General features: G+C 38.5%; 1 protein-coding gene across 12 annotated transcripts in view; it reads left to right on the forward strand.

Moving 5' to 3' along the window:
* LOC121900143 (inactive N-acetylated-alpha-linked acidic dipeptidase-like protein 2) overlaps positions 1–19,132 on the forward strand; it is a 651,762-nt gene that overhangs the window by 447,395 nt on the left and 185,235 nt on the right. For all 12 annotated transcript variants that reach the window (XM_042416175.1, XM_042416174.1, XM_042416172.1 and 9 more), the window contains 3 exons: positions 364–456; positions 12,114–12,301; positions 13,210–13,338. In XM_042416175.1, the coding sequence (XP_042272109.1) occupies positions 364–456; positions 12,114–12,301; positions 13,210–13,338 (410 nt within the window). The remainder of the gene's footprint in view (positions 1–363; positions 457–12,113; positions 12,302–13,209; positions 13,339–19,132) is intronic.

Genomic DNA, 19,132 nt, shown 5'->3' on the forward strand with positions numbered 1-19,132 from the left:
CTAGTAGCTTAAAAATGTCTGTGAAGTTTGCAGACAAAGTAGATAAATCTGTCCGTGGAAAAATTATTTTTTTTCAGCGGATATCTTAGTTACAACGAGATTGAGCTAGCAAAGCAGTTTTGTGTTTATATGTGTGGTATTTATTCAGTTTGGGAAATGCCACAATCTCTCGCAGTCCTGACCGCATCACTGTCGTGCCACAATGATGGTAAAGCACACCCTCTCATGTAATATTGCTTAAATTGGCCGAGGCTGGTCTATATTAGGATCATGTTTGAAATCACTTACAAGGAATTTCACAAAGGTTTGTTTGGTTTTTATCACTGTTGCTAATCGTCATTTTTGTCTTTTTGTTTTTCCTAGAACGAAAAAAGATTACTCTGACTGTTGGGAGCCAGTTTTCCTACAAGAAAATCTACAATGTTGTGGGATACCTGAAAGGAAGAAGGAACCCAGGTTTGTTTGTTTGTTTGTTTGTTTGTTTTTTCTTCAAGCAAAAACTTTGTCTCAATGTCTTGATATTTAATTGAGCAGTGATGGAAGAAAATATCCAGCATGTCCTTCTGCTGGTTTCTCAAAACCAGCGCTCCTTTTGGCACCTGATTTCGATTTACTTTTAGTTTTAAGATCAACTAGAACAAAAATTTAATTAGTAAAAAAAACCTGAATTTTCTCAGACAAATTTCAAATTTTCAGTAAGATTTGGTCTGTTGAGTCTGTCACACATTTTTAAATTTTATGTGTTCTCATCATTGCTGTCAGCAAATGTGATGTGTACAGTTACCATGGTTACAGGAGTTAGTTCTTGTATATTGCAAGGTTAGCAAAAAAAGGTGCTGTTAGCTTGTTTATGCACGTCACTCTACTCTGCAGTAACACACTAGTGCCGGCATGAAATGGCGGGTCTGTACTGGTACGTACTGCCTCTGCACTCTGAAGTTACTAAGACACTAATAAAAGCCCTCACTTTATCCCACCTACTCATCTTTATATGTTACCAGAAAAGCTGCCAGAGATGAAAATAGAAACAGTACAACCTTAAACCGTATTAAAAGCTAACTTGAGTGCTATGTGACCACATTTAGCTGCTTTAAGCAGTGCAGATGGTGACTGACTGTAGTAGCTGTATGTACTCACCTCAATGCTGTGCTGAGACCGTTTAGTATTAAAAACCTGTATACTAGACTCGACTCGACTGCTGATACTGATACCAGCTCTTGTACAGACTCACTGTCCTCGACACATCCCATATATACTGATCTGCTGCCCGTATGCTGTAGAATACCAAAGAGACTGCTATTTTATCCAGGTCATTTCTTATTTTGTCATGATACAACATACATATGAGTTGTTATATTTTAATTAAGTTACTGTCTGTCTGTGATATACTGGCTACGGCGAGCAGCAAGTTAGCTTAGCTTAACACTAGTAATAGAAACAGAGGGAAACAGCTAGCCTGGCTCTGGGAGCAGTTATCAGGCAACATTAGGCAGAGACTTCAGAAAGTTACTGCTCTCAGCCAAGAGACAGCATAACCCCCAACCCCCCCCCCCCCCCCATGAAACCGCATTTTTATACTTCAGTTTTTGTACAAATTAAACAAATAAGATATACCTTGCTAATTAGTGAGCTTTAAAGCTGCTCGTAGGGTGATTTTGTTGCCTTCAGCTACATCCAATTCTAAAGAAGGCCTGTCCTAGTTTTGAGTTAGGTTTAGAATTTGCTTTAACACAGTAATTAATTTTCCACATTTCTGTTTTCTCAGTATCTCAATATAGTTTCTTTTCATTCAACAGGACCCAGATGTGTATAAATTGAAAAAATCTATTCTTTCACTGGAACAGGAACAAATTTGTACCACTTCATTCAATACATCAAATATAATGAAATACAAAACAAATTCTGAGCCACATTAATGTGCTGATGACTTCAGCCAGGACTGCCCAGTTTGCCTTATAAGAAAAACCTAGTTAGACAGTTTGGTATGTGCATGTTTGTGTCTTCAAGCTTTATGTGTGTGTGTTGGCATGTGCTTGTGTGTGCATGGGTGTAGTGACTGAGGGGCTTGTAGTTTGATTTTAAGACAAACTTAAAACCTGTTTGTGGTGCCACCCAGGCACAGAAGAACCAACCCTACCTGAGAAATACCAATTCTAATAAATGATCAAATTATCACAAGTTGTTATGGCTGAAGGGATGGCAAAAAAGTGCATTTCTACATACCCAGAAGCCCTACATACCCAAAATGTATTTATTGATCTTATTTGTAAGGGACCTTGTAAAATATTAAACATAAATGTTACCATATTCAATCATATAGAGAGTGACAGAATAGCACCAAACAAACTCACACACCACACATAATACAAAGTTAAACACACACACACACACACTCTCAACATGTTCATGTGCACTCCAACACTACCAGTACCTGCAACACTATTTAGATCATGTGACACACAAAAAATAACACATAATATTCATTTGTAGCACTAAAAGACACAAACCACTGAAAAGACAGTCAAAGCTGGTATTACACCGTTTCCATCACTACAGAGAACATGACATTGACTTACATTCATTTCCTAGGGACTTATCCTAATCTTAACCATAACCGCAACATGCCTAACCCTAACCTTAACCTTAACTAAACTAACCTGAACTTTAAACCGAGTCTTCACCCCAAAATTAATGATTTACGTTCAGGGGACTTGCTTTTTGTCTCCAGAAGGGAGTTGAGTCCCTACAACATGAGGAATACCTGGACTACACACACACACACCCCTTGTCAGCAACAATATACGAATTGAAAAAAAAAAGGATATTTGTTAACAAAACAAAACCAATAAAAAGAAGCACACAGTGGGTTTACCAGAGATTTTTCACTGAACACAGCTGCTGCTGCTGCAGCTAGAGAGGAGACTGGTAGAGCAGAGTTCGAGGTCCGTACTGTGAATACAAAATGACAAGCTAAAAGAGCTCTGTAGAAATGCAGAGTTACTACAAGCAGCCCTTTCACAAATACATGTCAACTGATCTCTTGTTAATCTAAATATATCATGTATATGAATAAGTAGCGTTTAAACAATGTCTAGGATGTACATAGTGAGTTACATAAACATAAAAACATCTGAATCACCAATCAATAGAATGGGATACTTGAAATATATTTTAAATGTGTTCATTTTCTCTTTGTCTCTGATTGTATGAATTTTTCTCGCTTTCCTCTCCCACTGTCTCCATCTCCTGTCTGTCTCCCTTCGTATGTCTCCCCCCCCAATCACAGCTCTGTATCAGCTCGGGTCATCTTCATAACAACATATGAAGATGTGAAGATTATGTCCTTTTAATGTTTAAAAAGCAACCCAGACGCCTCTCCTTAGCTGATCTGCCCTCATCCTTTTTTTAATCGTCATTCTGCAGAGAAGACCCTTTATCTTGTCCTCGCCTCACCCCCACAGCTATCCTCCCCACCCACCCACCCTCCCTCCTTCTCCACTCGTAGCAATGCGTCCACTACTGTACCTGTCCTGCCCAGTCACTGGTGGAAAATTACCTTGCTGATTTACAGTGTGATATTAGCCAGCCATAATGGGCCACTAAAGCAGATAATATGAGCCACAAATCTCTGGAAGGAGCGACGCTTTAACTGCTTGTTGGCGTTTGATCATATGTCTGATCCGTGCTCATTTATCTCCACCCTAAACAGAATGAATATTCATGCGTGTTCATAAAGGTTTTGAGTCATACAGCCCACAATAATACAGAGGGTCATTTTGAATTAATCTGCATTGCTATATGCAAATATTGCTGAAATGACATAAATTACTTCTACTTTTTTTTTTTTTTTTTTTTACTTTATTGCTGTATGAGCAAGGGAATAACAATTAAACGTTGAAAATGCAGATGCTGTTTGCTTATATGAAGGGACAATGCAAAACAAAAAGCAGCCTTGTAGGTGGGCAGGCACATGAATACTACATGTCCCCTGGCAGGGTTGTTGATACCTTAATTGTCCTTTGCAAAGGAATATGATTGTAAATGTAAGATCATACATATGCTGTATAGAGCAGGTTCAGAAATGTCTGGTGGGTTGTCTTGCCAATATACTGTATATATATATATTTTTTTTTATTTTTTTATTTTATTGATTTGTTTATTTATTCATTCATTCATTTTTCCAGTATCCTGATCAGGATTTCAGAATTGCAGAGGCAGGCATTGACTCATTAAGAGATGCTAGCTTTACCTGGCTTCCCCTTGTTAGTCTTGATATGGTTGCCTCTATAGCAGCACAGTACAGTCTTTTACCACACAAGCTGAGAAACATTCATCACCCTTTGTAAACCAAATTTGAAAAACCTCAGTGATCTTTATGGGAGGAGGTTGCTGAGACAATATGAAATACAGCAACTGTTCTATAAAGAGAAAAAAAGTGTTTCATCGATTTATTAGTATGACAGCAGTTGCTTGAATAAGTTTGCCTCAGTGTGCTTCAAAGGAAATCCTTGTTGGACCGTCAAACAGCATCTGAAACTCTCCCTCAACACCTTTCTGACCAGAGAAAGAAATAAAACACACAGGTGTAATCAATAACATTAATAACAAGTCCATTCCATTTAGATTAGCCAGTATCAGAAGCTTACTATCATGCATGCTGGTTCACTGGAATGACACTATTGTTATTGTTATCAGTTCCACCTGTGCTTTTACTGCTATGACAAGTCAAAATATCCTCTGTGAAAAAGGTCCATCGGAGAGCTGCATTCAAAATTTTTGTAACTTTCCTGAACAGACAATCCAACAAACTGCGTACTTTTACGGAGTGATTAACCAGATGTGCAGAGGTGAGAAAGAAGGCAAATACACAAATGCTTCCGTCTCTTTTTGTGTGTACAGACATTTGCAACACCATGAATGCATTCAAGGAGAGACTGTCCAAAAGTGTGTACAGTTATCCACATTTGTATCATTCATTATGTTTCACTCCTCCTTATGATGGAAGGTTTTGAATGAGGCCATTCAGAAATAGTCTAAACTCTGAGCACTGAGCACTTTATACTTTCATGTACCATTCAGGACTTTGATAAAACATCTTAAGTATCAGTCTGCTTCTGTATCATTCACCATCCTTATATAGCAGCACACATCAGCCTCACATACTCCCACCTGTATGGTCTTCTTTTTAGCTCCGGAAGAGCTAAAGAAGCAGAGGAGGAAGGAGTGACACTGAAATTGGTAGAAGAGACATAACCTTTCTTCTCAACTAAAGATCTGAAGTTGCACAAACATGAACAATTCCTGAAGAAATCCAACTGAATTCTTAACAGGGAATCAATGAAATGTGTACGTATCAAATTTGACATGAAGCTCTGAATTATAAAGAATGAAGAGATGTAAAACATTAGTTTAAAATTAGCTTGCCAACATCAGTTAGTTTCACTTACAAGACTAGATTCCCCCAGTCACTGCCAATCTAATTTTTACAGAGAAAAACACTTTTTTTCATGTGCGCCTGACTAACATCAGATTGCTTTTTTACATCCAACTTTGTGTATATTTATTAAGTTCACTAAGAGTGGTGGAAAATATAACAAATGTCGCAGACTGCTTTTAAAGGATAAAACTTCTGACTTTCCAGCACAGTCTGTGGCCCCAAGCCCATTGCATCCCACTGAGGATGTAAATCCTTAATAACCGTTGACAGAACAGAAAGTTTAGAGCCTTGTAGTAGCATAATTCAGAAAAGTAGAAAAGTCTGCCTTTTTTCCAGGGGAACCACAAAGTGCATAGCTAAGCTTCTTTAATTTGAGGTGATGGTTCACTTCCCTCGACCACAGAGTGACTAGGAGGCTGTGAGCTTTTCCAGTTCATTACAATAAACCTACACAGTGTTACAAAGATTGCAATGGTGTATTCCACTCCAGTTATGTGGTTAGTCTCACCAGACATCCCAAATATTGCAATCAGAGGATCAGCTGACCAAAGAAATCTTATTAACATAGAGCTGCAAAAACGGAATTATTTAGGACAGTTCCTGTCGCTCAGGGATCTGGTAAAAGAAAATATTCCAGAGGTGTGCTTCTTGTCTGGCTCTACTCTATCCAGTAAAGAAAACAATAATGCCAAATAGTCTTTAAGATTTCTCAAGATGGAGCTAAGTTAAATTTAATACCTAACTTGTCAAATTGTGGTGAGAATTCCTTCGACGTAGAGTGACTTAATACTTTCGATATCATTGCACTGAACCATTAGATGGAGAGATAAAATGGTTATTAAAAAAGCAGCAGGAACACAACCACTTTGTCATCTCCATTTTTGGTTGGGGACTATTTTCAGCTAACCTTACACACCAAATGGTTTGTTACACCAAACCATCTGAGAAGTCGTCCTTGGAAACTGTTTGGAAAAGGACAGGCACTTTCAAAACATACTTGGAAGGTGATTGGATGAACCATCTGTCTATCATCGTCACACCTACACTGATCAGCCTGAACCACACGTGCATAACTGGAAGCCTGACGAGATGGATTCTGGTGTGATCTCATGAATCCAGCTGCCTTGCAAGGTAATTAAGCTGCAGGTTGATGAGTTATTTACAGCACCATGATGATGGTGTATGTGGGAGTGACTCAAAATAAACAACAGTGCCATTGTGCATTGTAATGAAGGAACACGTCACCCACTGCAGCGCTGTGGCTCCCTGATGTGTTTTTAATCGATTTGGACAACATTGGAGCTCTATGACTCAGAGGAATATGATTTATCAGGCTTTGGATACACACAAAATACTTAATAGATCAATTAGTTGTTGGTTTGGGTCTTTTCATGGCATTTCTTTACAATGAAGAAAAATAGTGATCTCCATACATTTGTCACCATAATAATCTAACTGTATTTGCTGTTTTGCAATAACTTCAATTAAAAGAAATTAGATTCTATTAAAATTATTGGAATGCATTTCTTTATCATATTCCAGAAACAACATTTAATCTGGTTTATTGACACTTATTTGAAAGAAAAGGTTCCCAAACCTTTTCTGCAGGGCCCCCCATATGTAGATAAAAATATTTTAGAGCCTCCCCTCTCAAACACCTACTACATTCACACCTAGCTACTGTTTGACATCATGTTTGCGTGTCTGGAGATTTAAATACTCAATGATGTTTCGCTGCTGTGCCTCCTGCATGAATGCGCACAGCTTCTCTCTTTCAATGGGGAGACACAGCTGCGGGGGGATCACTGCATATAACTCTATATTTGTTATATATACATGTTCAGACCCGGCAATAGAGCAAATCAATAGGATGGGCATTTGATTTTTGTGAGGGGGCACACAATGCATTGTATATTTGTTTATCCTGTTATCGAACAAGTTGAACACAGATCAATAGGTTTGGATACTCAAAGTACACTGAAATGCTAATGATGTGTTTGGGAATGTGAGAGATAACAGGCAAATTAACTTTTTTTTAATCTTACTGTCCTGTTTGCAATGTTTTGTATGACCAAATTACAAAAGCAAGTGGAAGTGGATGTTTTATTCAGCCAAGTAACACACAGTAACAGAAGGGAACCAATGACAAAGGGGATCCTAGACACATCATAGTGTCGTCACCCAACTTTCACACCCACATGAAACCCCCACAGAAGTGTGTCTTGTCTGTTGTCAGTTACTTCTTCACTGTATATCAGCCTGCAACTGGCGGAACGCTGTCCCTCTCTCTAAAACTAAAAAAACCAAATAGGCCTACTGTATTTTTTTTATTGTTACACTATTCCATCAAATGTTTTTCATTTTAAACACACTTCCCCAAAAATTCAGCCTGAAACCCCAATATTTTTGCCCCACCCCTGGAGTCCAGTTAAACTTCTTCAGTGGGTTTGTGTTTGCATATGTTTGGTTCAGTCATTAAAGGTATAATATGTAAGAATTGGCCAACATTTTAGTTTAAAACATTCCTAAATTAACTAAAATTATACAACACATATTTATAATTATACAATCTGATTGGTCAACTAGATATTAAGAATGTGCTCAAAGCTTTTATTTTGTTGGTAAATGGTGTCTAATCGCAATATTACACTTGAGGGTGACCGAAATGTTGCTGAAAGTGATGTTTGTTTGTCTTACAGCTATTGTGGTGGTATTCAGTTTGTTGCAATCTGCAACCTTACTGCTAGATGCCACCAAATTCTACACACTGGTCCTTTAACCTTCAGTGTTTAATCCTCTCTGAACTATAAACATACCCGTGAAAAATATATATAATTAAATTAAAATATTAAAAAATTGCACTTTCACATATGACTGATTTGAAGCACTTTACAGTAATGGCTGTTTATGTGAGTTACCCAACACTATGTTGTCAGATTCTCAGGCTAAGCTAGCAGGCTTCTCAAAGCACCTCTTTTCTCAGACATACAGTCATCAGCACTCTGTGTTGGAGTGATGAGGTTTGCTCTTTTCTTCTCTCCGCCTGCAGGAAGCTGCTTTGTGCGTCCATACTCAACACTCACAGCATTCATGTTTGTATGCGTCTCTGTGTGTGAATGTGTTTCCTTGGAGAACCATTACACACTGTATTTGAATACCATTTTGGGATACCTTCACTGAGTTATAGTATCATAAATTTTCGTTTTATAAATCTCATTTCACTATTCACTTTTATACTCTGTTCACATCTTCTCGTTGGTCTTGATACAATGGTCTCTATAAAGTAAATATTAAATTTCAAATTTCTGCTTTTCACAGCATCTGGGATGGTGATTAATTCAAAGAAAGAGGAAAAAAATGTCATCTTTAAAGACTTGCCAGACCACAAATGAACAGTATCTACAGCACGTGATATTAGAAATTAATACTTCATTGTTCAGATGTGTCTCTGCAGTTAAATGCAACAGTGTAAAACTGATTCAAAGATCTCAAACCAGAGAAAAAAATCATCAGGTCACTGGGTGATACCAACTCCTTTTCAAATATAGGAAATCATTCAGATCATACAAATCACCTTACAATAGCAAAAAAATATGTACGTCATTGAAATTCCAAGGTTTCTGAGTTTAAAAGTCTTAAAGGTCTGTGTAAAGGAAAATCAGAGATTTGTTTTAAACACATTATACCTGTTAGAAAATAATTGCTGAAAAGATGTGAAAAGACTGTGAACTATGTAATACTGAACTGTGGAGTTAGAGCATTGAACAGTTTTTCACCATTTCTGTGTTGAGGATTTTTTGGGCAGGCCTGAAATGGTGGCTTGATGATGTAGAGGGGGTTACTAACCCCTCCCTGTTGTTTCCACTGTATATCTGTGATTGTGCTCCTTACTTGAAAAGTGCTATACAGATAAAATTATTATACAATGCAGGGGAAAATGCAATGAAAAACAGTATACAGTACATACAGTTGTCTTTCACTGCCACATGAAGCCATCACAGCACACAATAAAGGGAGGGGTCTTACTTTTTTCTACGATGACTATTTTTGTGTTACATTTAATACTGTATGGACTGGGACTTATTTATTTCATGAATATCCCCACACTTCTCCCCTTGCGCTTCTCGTTGACTTCATATTTTACATTCCTTCCAAATGCGGCTGGGATCCACTTTAAAGGATTGGTTCACGTTTTTTCAACTCTATCTTAATTCAATACTGATGTGCCAGTATGTATGTTGAAATGGGTCTTGGTCACTGTAACAGTTCCTACTCTCCATACTGGCCCTGTAGCTATTCTCCCTGAAGCTAATCTATATTACACTGTAAGAAATGGGGGCCATAATCCACAGCCCTGACGGTGTGCAAAAATGCATTCTAAAGTTCATATGAAGCTAATATGATGCTTCAGCAGCCTCAGTTAGCTAAATTGAGTATATTCCAAAGTTGAAGCCAATTTCAAACAAAATTTCCTCTTTTTGTTTCTCTGGCCAACCTGCAGTAGATAGATTCATTCTAGTAGTCGCGTATAAATCTGTTGCCTGAACCAGCTTTTTACACACATTACAAAGTGAACCACACACTGCGGTACATACACTTACCATCTCAACAACTGTTGTCAGCTCAACTGGTGACATTTTCTCCCAGCCCTTCTTCTACTGAGCATTGCAAATGGTGTATTTATGTCCATTTTGCCAGCTATTAGCCACAACTTCGTCCTTTAAGGATCTCTTAAAGGAAGTTTTTCACTTGTTTCTTTCACAACACACCAGATTTGGTGAGACCAACTCAGTATAACTCTGACTGCTGAAGCCTCATCTTAGCTTCAGCTGAACTTTGGAATGCATTTTTGCTGTGGATTTTGGCCCCCATTTCTTACAGTGTAGTCATATTACGAAAGAATAGCTTCAGGTTCAGTGTGGAGAGTAGGAATTGTTACAGCAATCAAGACCCATTTCCTCATATATAATGGCAGGTCAGCATCGTGTTAAGACAGACTTGAAAAAACCCAAATCTATCCTTTAAATTGATTATTTATTAGGCAACTAAAGCCTAAAATGATTATGGACATTTTTTTCAATATAGAGGTGATGTCCTTGGTCATATGAGATTCTGCTGTGAAAAGGCTGCCTCCCTTCCTTTTCACTAAGTCCCTGTTTTCCTGTTTTTGTGTGTGTTGGTGCAGATGATCAGTGCTAGAGAAAACAGGTGTGTGTAATTAGCAGTGAGAACTGGGCACTGACAAGTTGGGAAAAGGAAGGGTGAGACGGTAACAGAGGAATCTTATATTAAATGCTTTGTACTACTTTTTGTGTTTTCTTTGAAAGCATTGTATTGTTCTAGTTCACCTTATGGTAACCCAAGGAGATGGTAGGTTCCATTGAGGTGAGGCTGATTGGGAATCCACATTAAAAGCGAGATGAATGATCAATCATTACAGATACCGTGTACCAAGTTCAGAACATAAAAACTGCAGGTGACTGTGTGATTTCAACAGCTGTCTGTGGAGATAACGCTTCACTAAGCATGCCAGAGGAGAAAAAAAAAAAAATGCAAGGGGTCTCCAGGTGAAAAACATCTCACGCATGTGTCTCCAACCGTGTCTCAGAAGTGTGGATTGATACATCTGATAAAATGGAAGCATTTCTGTTGTGTGAGTCAGACATCAAAAATGCTTTTAAAAATGCTTTCTATGTTCTGTGCGGATTGCCCTTGAGAGGGTAAAAGACCAGTCACTGTTCTGTAGTGGTCGGGGAATAGGTGGCAGTTTGCTGTAAGTTTGTGGGTTTTATTGGTTGTTATTTGCCTATTTTATTAATATTTTTGTTATTGTTATTTTTGCATGGAATGCAAATGTAATGATAATAGTCTTGTTTGACAGTATACTGTGGCAGTGGCAGAGAAAGCCACAATAACAGTGAAATGGGTTAAATAATTAGATTAATTATATTAATTTATATCAATTTATATCAATTTGAGTTTATATTAATTAAATTAAATTATTATGGCTATGGGGGGTGGAGCCAAACACACAGAGCTCAAGGAGGGGAGGACACCATCACCCTCCCACACGACAGCCAGTCTCATCTATTTCAGCTGATGGATGACACAGTGCATTGTATGAAAATATTAAAATCCACTCTGCGAATTAAAAGTTAGTTGAACTTTGCTCAGATTGCTTCAAAATATTTTGAGACCAATCCAAGACAGCCACTGTACAGTAGGTTGTTTCAACACATGCAGCACTTGCTATAAATTTGTTGGATGTTAAATGGCACATGTGACATATCCACACTACGGTCGAATCTATAAGCTTTGTTATCCTCACTGCTGTCACAGTAACAATCAAAAGTTTGGACACACTTTCTCATTCAAGTGGTGCATCCAAACTTTTGACTGGTACTGTACATCTAAGACTTTGTTAGTTTCATGGGCAACATTTTTTTCTTTGTCACTAAATATTACCTAAATGTTCTGACACAATGTCCTATGTCCTCTTACATCCATCTATCACAGTCGCATTGTTTGTTATGACAATTGCATTGTTTTTGGTGTAATAAATGTGGACATAAGTGGTTAAAGAAATATGATACATATGTTACAGTGGCAATAATCAACTTAAGTCACAGAAACAAATGTACAAGAGCGTTCCATTATCTTCTCTCTTTGTTTTCAGATCGCTATGTGCTGGTTGGCAGTCAACATGACAGCGACCAGGGAGGCGGGGCCTCAGCCATTATGAATCAGCTCATCGCAGCGTTGACCGAGCAGACCAAACGAGGATGGGTGCCAGATCGTACCACTGTGTTTTGCTCATGGGGAGGCTCAGCCCTGGGGAACATCGGGTCCTATGAGTGGGGAAAGGTCAGCAAGCATGAGAGCATCTGCTTTATTAAATGTCAACTTAGGGTTCAAAGGTGAAGGCTTCTAACTGAGGCTGATGAAAAACACCATGAATGAAAGTAGACACTGGCAACACACGTTTACTTTACAGTTACACATACTATATGAATATTGGCACGGAAAGTCTCTTCTTCATCTTTTCAGAAATCTTTCTTAGTCTTTTCTCTACTGCTGTAGTTTATCAGCCAACTGAGAGACAAGAAATATAACTTGAAGGTGACTGTCGGTTCCATGTAACAGCTTTCATTAACACATATGAACACTGACTAAGTGTAATTTGACTGAATCTTGCACTATGTAATTTTTTCTAATCGAAGTAGAAATAGCCATGATTAACAATTACCAGAAGAGAGAGGGGAGCCAATCAAAGCAGTGGGTGTTCCTTTTCCTCCGAGATAGGAATTGAAGAACAACCCACCACAGCTGCAATCAGGCTTTATTGTTTTGATTCAGTGGGTCTCAGATATGATTGACTTTTCATTATTCATAACTTACCAGTTTGACTGGCAATCCCTTCCAATAGCATTAGAAAAAAAACACATCTGGCTCATGACAAGAATGTTTGTTCTTGTACTTCATAAAATTGTGAGGTTATATTAAAATGTAGGTTTTAATTAATGTTTTATTCAGATGAAATGACATGGCAAGCAACAACAGGAGAGGTCATTGCCAAGCAATAAAGAACAAGTACCAAGGACAATAATGTAATCCTAAGAACTGGAAAGGAGACATTTTATGGACTTAAGATAATGATGATGATGATGATGATGTGACGAGTATGATGATGTTATACAATATGATTAGGATTGAGAATGTAATGATAATAACCTCTGTGTGTGTGTGTGTGTTTGTGTGTGTGTGCCCTTCAGGATAACAGTGTTGTCCTACAGAGCAGTGCAGTGGCTTATGTCAGTCTGAACTCTCCAGTCAGAGGGACAGAGACTCTCAGAGCTACAGCTTCCCCAACTCTACTGCAACTTACCTCCGATATTCAGAGAGTAAGTATTACTGCTGTTTCTAGCACTACCACTGCTAGTACTACTATGGCTGCAAACATCAGCGCAACTCACTGCAGATTTACAGTGTAACTAGCAATATTACTACTGCTGCTACTACCAATAGTACTGATACTGCTAATACCTTTTCTAGTAGCCTACTGCTTCTGCAACATGCCTTAGATATTGAGGGTAACTAGCAATGTTATTATTATTATTAATGCAATGTGCCCCAATTTGGTGATGACTAGCAACAACTGCATCTTAGATAAAGACTCACCAGCAATATTATAAATGCTTCTTCTACTAGTACTACTACCACAACTATTAACACTATGTAAGGTCAAAACACCCACTTGACCTTTATTCTAAAATGTAACATATTTAGCAGCTCATCTAAATCTCTGTGTTCAAATGAGCTCTGAAATCCACAGCATTTATCCTGTTGCAACACTCCAATCGTGTCATTTTTTGAATGTGTTAGTACTTTCTCCTGGCATCTTACTACCCAAATTACTTACCACAGACACTATTTTCATATATTGCGTTGTTCAACCACAAAAAAAGTATACTTGAGTGAACAATACAAAATCTGTGACTTCTGGTGACCTCTAGTGGTCAAATCAAGAAAATACACTGTCATCTCCCCCCTGCATCTGACCAAGGGACACTTAATGCGGGGAGAGGTCACCTTTATCATCATGGCTACAATAATAACCACGGGATTAAGGTTAGGGGACGAACATACTTACGTTTTTTTGAAAAACTGTCCCGACTCGCAGTTGGAAACAGGAAACAAACACCTGTATCCTGTGACAAAGTCCACTCTTTGCCTCCACTGCACTGGGTCATAATTACTACGGCCACTAGATTGCATCTGGATGATGGCATCTCTCACTCAAACGTAACTATGTGTTGTTTTTGGGTGACTGACATTACGACCTATTGTTTTTCTTGGGAGTACGGTCTCTGTTTAGTACCAAAACAGCAACATCTTTATGCTTTATAATATCATACAGTATGTGATGATCTAATAGGAATGTAAGTGTAGAAACTGTAATATTAGGATGGTCACCATTTTTGTGGCCATGTATTTCAATTAGAAATGATATATAATGTAATTAGATATCAAAAATATAGAAATAATAGAAATTTTGACAGAAAGTTTGACCTCATATTACTACATGTGTTAACTGCTTTTTACTATTTTTGGAGGGACAGTTAGCTCATTTTCTTATCCAGATTTTCCTTGCTGTGCTGCCCCCACACTCGGAAAAACCCTTTCGACTTTATCGCCCATACTTTGGTTATTCTACCTCCTTCAATGCTCCTTATTTTTCTCCACTTCAATCTCTCCAGCTCCTTGTTCCTCCTCATGCTCTCTTTGTGTTCTATTCAGCTTTCATTTGAAAGCTCTGTATGTTAACACAGTAAGGAGCGAAATATAATCACAAGAAGTAGGAAGACTTCTACTTTAAAGTATGTCACCTACTCTGTGAAAGGGGGAGGATAACACTCCCAATATGAGCTAAATAAAACTAACTTCGCTCTCACCCATCCCACACTTCACATTCACACACAATCTGCAATGGCCATTCTACTGATTACATATAGCAGCTCTATGATTCAGCCTCCCAAACTGTCTCTTTATTCCAACCTGGGGGTGTTTTGCAGTTACATTCAACCCTCGCAGATATCTTCTTCCCAACTTTTTACCATCTCTTTAAACTTAGAAAACTTTTGCCTTTTGAAAAAAACACACCTCATTGTCACTCTCATTTCCTTCCCCCACCTCCCCCTCTTTATTTTTGTTCTTTCTCTTCTCCCTTAAGCACTGCATCTCTCTCTCCCCACCTTGCTCCCTCTCCCTCTATCACCTCTTAATATCCTCTTTCATCAGCAACACATCCATCTCCCCCTGCCTCTCCCCACTCTCTCATTTCCCTCATTAAAATCTCCCTTCTTTTCTGCCTTCTCTCTTTGTCTCTTCAGGTTATGGTATACAGTATTTTTATGTGTCTTTAGGTTAGTCATCCATCCTCAGGGAAGATTCATTCTCCTGCTAGGCTCATGTACAGGAGGTTATGGGTGGTCAGATAGTCCAGCGCAATGCTCCCTTTCTTCCCCTCTGCTCTGCCATAAACTAACTAATTAGTAGTATTGGCCCAGTCTACCTGTGACATTCAGCTGTAATGAAGCTACACACAGCTTCTGCCAAAGCCATATAAAGAGAGAGGAGGGAAAAAAGAGATAGAGAGAAAGTAACTTCTACTATTGTTCTTCTTCTTCTTTTGTACTTTTTTTTCTTTGTTCTTTAATGAAATATCTTTCACAGAAAAAGGAAAAAAAAACTCAATGTGTGCACATACTTGAAACCCTGCTTCTGCTCTGCTTTATCTATTAAATTCATTCATTCTATAAGGCCTCATGGTAAGCTTTTTCATGCCTGTAAAAGCAGGAGCAACACAGTCTTCTCTTAGAAATCAGGATTATATAAACCTTATGCTCAGGCGTCATTCTTACCAGTTGTAAATACCCAAGAGACATTACTGCTCCTGTAAATACTGCTGTAGGAAAGAGGGATTTACAGGAGCTTGTATACAGTGTGCTTCAATCTGATTGGCTTTCTCTTCATTGCCAGAGGACAATTTCTCACTCAACTCGACACTTTTTCAATTGAAGTCTTGCTACCTAACGCATAATTGCATCCATATTGCTCCATATGCCCATTTCCATTGACAGTGCCTCAACCCCACTTGTAAATTTCATAGTGTTCTGTCAGGAATGGCTGGCTTTGCTCCTGAAAGCTGAATTTGGGGATAAAACAATGCAGCCAGAACAAGGGGATTATTAGGGTTGGTGTCCTGTCCCCAGATGACAAAGGTTTTTTGGGGGTTTTTTTCTGGCTGTTTATACTAAAATCAGTTACCAGCTAGGGCAGTTTTTTGCATCTTCTATTGTGACTACTTTGTTGCTTGAAACCTGAGAAGAAGCAAATGACGTTAGAACAATGCATTATGGAGCTGAAAAATCAAGTCAAGTCAATTTTATTTATATAGCACCAAATCACAACAGAAATGATCTCCGGGCACTTTTGGAGCTTAGTGCATCATGGGATGTCAATGCCTCTAGCAGGCTCTGCCTCCCATCCTACTTTTGGAGACTCTAGGAACCACAAGTAAACCTGCATTCTGGGAGCGCAGTGTTCTAGTGGGGTAATAGGGTACTATGAGCTCTTTAAGATATGATGGTGCCTGAACATTAAGAGCTTTGTAGGTGAAGAGAAGGATTTTAAATTCTATTAAGATTTTACAGGAAGCCAATGCAGTGAAGCCAAAATGGGAGAAATATGATCTCTTTTTCTGGTTTTTGTCAGTTCACGTGCAGCTGGATTTTGGACCACCTGGAGAGTCTTTAGAGACCAGCGTGATAATAAGAAATTTCAATAATGAAGCCTAGAAGTAACAAATGTATGGGCTAGTTTTTCTGCATCTTTTTGAGACAAGATGTGCCTGATTTCTGCAATGTATGTGAAAAAAGGCAGTCCTTGAAACTTGTTTTATGTGGGAGTTAAAGGACATATCATGATCAAAGATGACTGCCAGATTCCTTATGGTGGTGCTGGAGGCCAGGGTAATGCCATCTAGAGTAGTTATATCATTAGATGATGTGTTTCTAAGGTGTTTAGGGCCAAACACAATAACTTCACGTTTTTGTAGGAGGCTATAGTAGCAAGCTGAAACGTTTCTGTGTAGCGACTTTATGATTGTGTACAGAATCTCTATGGTCTGAGTGAATGTCTCAATACTGCTCTGTACTAACCTTAGAATCCTGCTAGAATCCCTCCTCCGTATTTACTTGTTATTTACCCTCTCGTCTCGTCTTGTTGTACCTAATTGTCCATTCGGTGGCAGCTGTATCTCTGGCACGCTCTATCGCTCTATTCATCATCTCAAGAGTCTTTGAGCTGCCCCAGGTACGCTCCCCACCTCCCAATATTTAGAAACAGGTCTAAGCATGTCATTAATCATGTTTGCGCAGCGGCCGTAATACTTCCTACTTATCTTACTTTGCTGGGACCTGTCTTCCAAATCGAGATGCTGCTGCACTGATAGTTTTGGAATGGGTGCTTGGGAACCAATTACAATACAACTAGATATTTTTTTTACAGGGTTTCTGCAATGGTGGGGAGGCAGACGGACAGAAATAAGGCAAGAAGAAAAGAATCAAAGGAGGAAAGAGAGAAACAGTGGGAGCCTTAGTGGCTTGAAGAATACAAAACAAATGGAGACAGCCTTGTGCTTTAATTGGGTATTGTTACAGAGATGTGTGTGTCTAGTTTCCAGTTGGAGTGTGGGTGGCTAGTAGCAGGTACCTCCATTTGAAAACAAACGGTCACCAGTGGACAGCACATTGTTAGGCTGAAAAAAGACCAGAGTGGCAAATCCTTCATCTGCCCTCCCTCCGAGAAATGGTCATGGACCTGCGTAGAGGTGTGTTTGTGTCCATGTTTCTTTGTTTGTGTGTGTGTGTGTGCATGTATCTGTTTGTGTGTGCACTCTATGAGATTAGTCGGCTACTGCGGTATGATTTAAGCCCCTCTCAGCTCTGTGTAGGGAGGTAAATTGTTTATAGCATAGGCGTAGATGAGGCTATGGAAGTAGGGACATGTCCCTACCAATAATTATAACAATCCTGCCATTTTAAACATTGAAACTGAAATGTTAATATCTTAAAATGAATTTTAAAAAATCCATGCAATACAAGTCCTGTTTTGGGCAAGTTATATAAGCCGATGCATATATGTATTTATATGCACATTTGAGCAAGTGTGCACACACACAAACGTGCATACTGGTCAACAAATGAATGTCCCTACCAGTGTTAAAAACAAACCTACAGCCTTAGTTTACAGTACATGCCTTTAGTTGTTCTGACATGATTCAGTACTGCATATTATGTTGTTCATAATGGAGCTCACAAAATTAATTATACGTTTGATGAAACCTTATTATTTCTGTGGCTATTTGCTATTTTAGGGAGAGATGTGTTTGTATTACACAGCACAGAAATTGTAATTGATTTTAATGTAAATACCCAGCCATCTTACTCAACCATGTCCTCTAGAAATTACAATTATATACCACTAAATGGTTTTGCCACACATTTTATGGAGGAAATCCTGTTAGGATCAAATTTACTGGTAACATTTTTTTCTATGCACACAAGTTGTGCGGTGGAATTTGAATGTCAGAGGTAGATGGTTGGTGTAGAGAGTGCAGGACTTTGATTGCAGACACTGGGGTTCCTACATGTGGTTAGATACAGGCTACTAAATCACTCTGGCTAACGTTTAGGAAAAGTTGTGCTCCGAGTGTCTCTAATGGAATTGTTTTTGCAAATTATTAGTATATATAAATATATTTTCTAGGAGACACAGCTGTGTTATCAGTCAGGTTTTGATACATCCATTTCAGAGATTTCTGGAGGAGAGCGGCATTTCATTTGTGGCGCTTAGAACATTAAAAAATCACAATTTTTCTCACAGTGTACAGTTATTTCGTATAATAAACACACGTGCATGTCACTTTGCATGTCATGTTTTTCTATAAAGTTGGCTGATATCTTAAAAGTAAAGTACTTTCAGTAACTTTGCAATATAATAATTTAAGTTACTCTTACTCTCACATCAAGAAACAAAAGACATGAGACCAAACAGCTTCTTTCCCTCAAATTGGTGTTCATGCCCGGCTTCCATTATTTATATCCTGCATTTGTTTTTTTCACCAATCAAGTT

This window comes from Thunnus maccoyii, chromosome 7 (assembly GCF_910596095.1).
Source record: "Thunnus maccoyii chromosome 7, fThuMac1.1, whole genome shotgun sequence".
NCBI classification, from domain to species: domain Eukaryota; kingdom Metazoa; phylum Chordata; class Actinopteri; order Scombriformes; family Scombridae; genus Thunnus; species Thunnus maccoyii.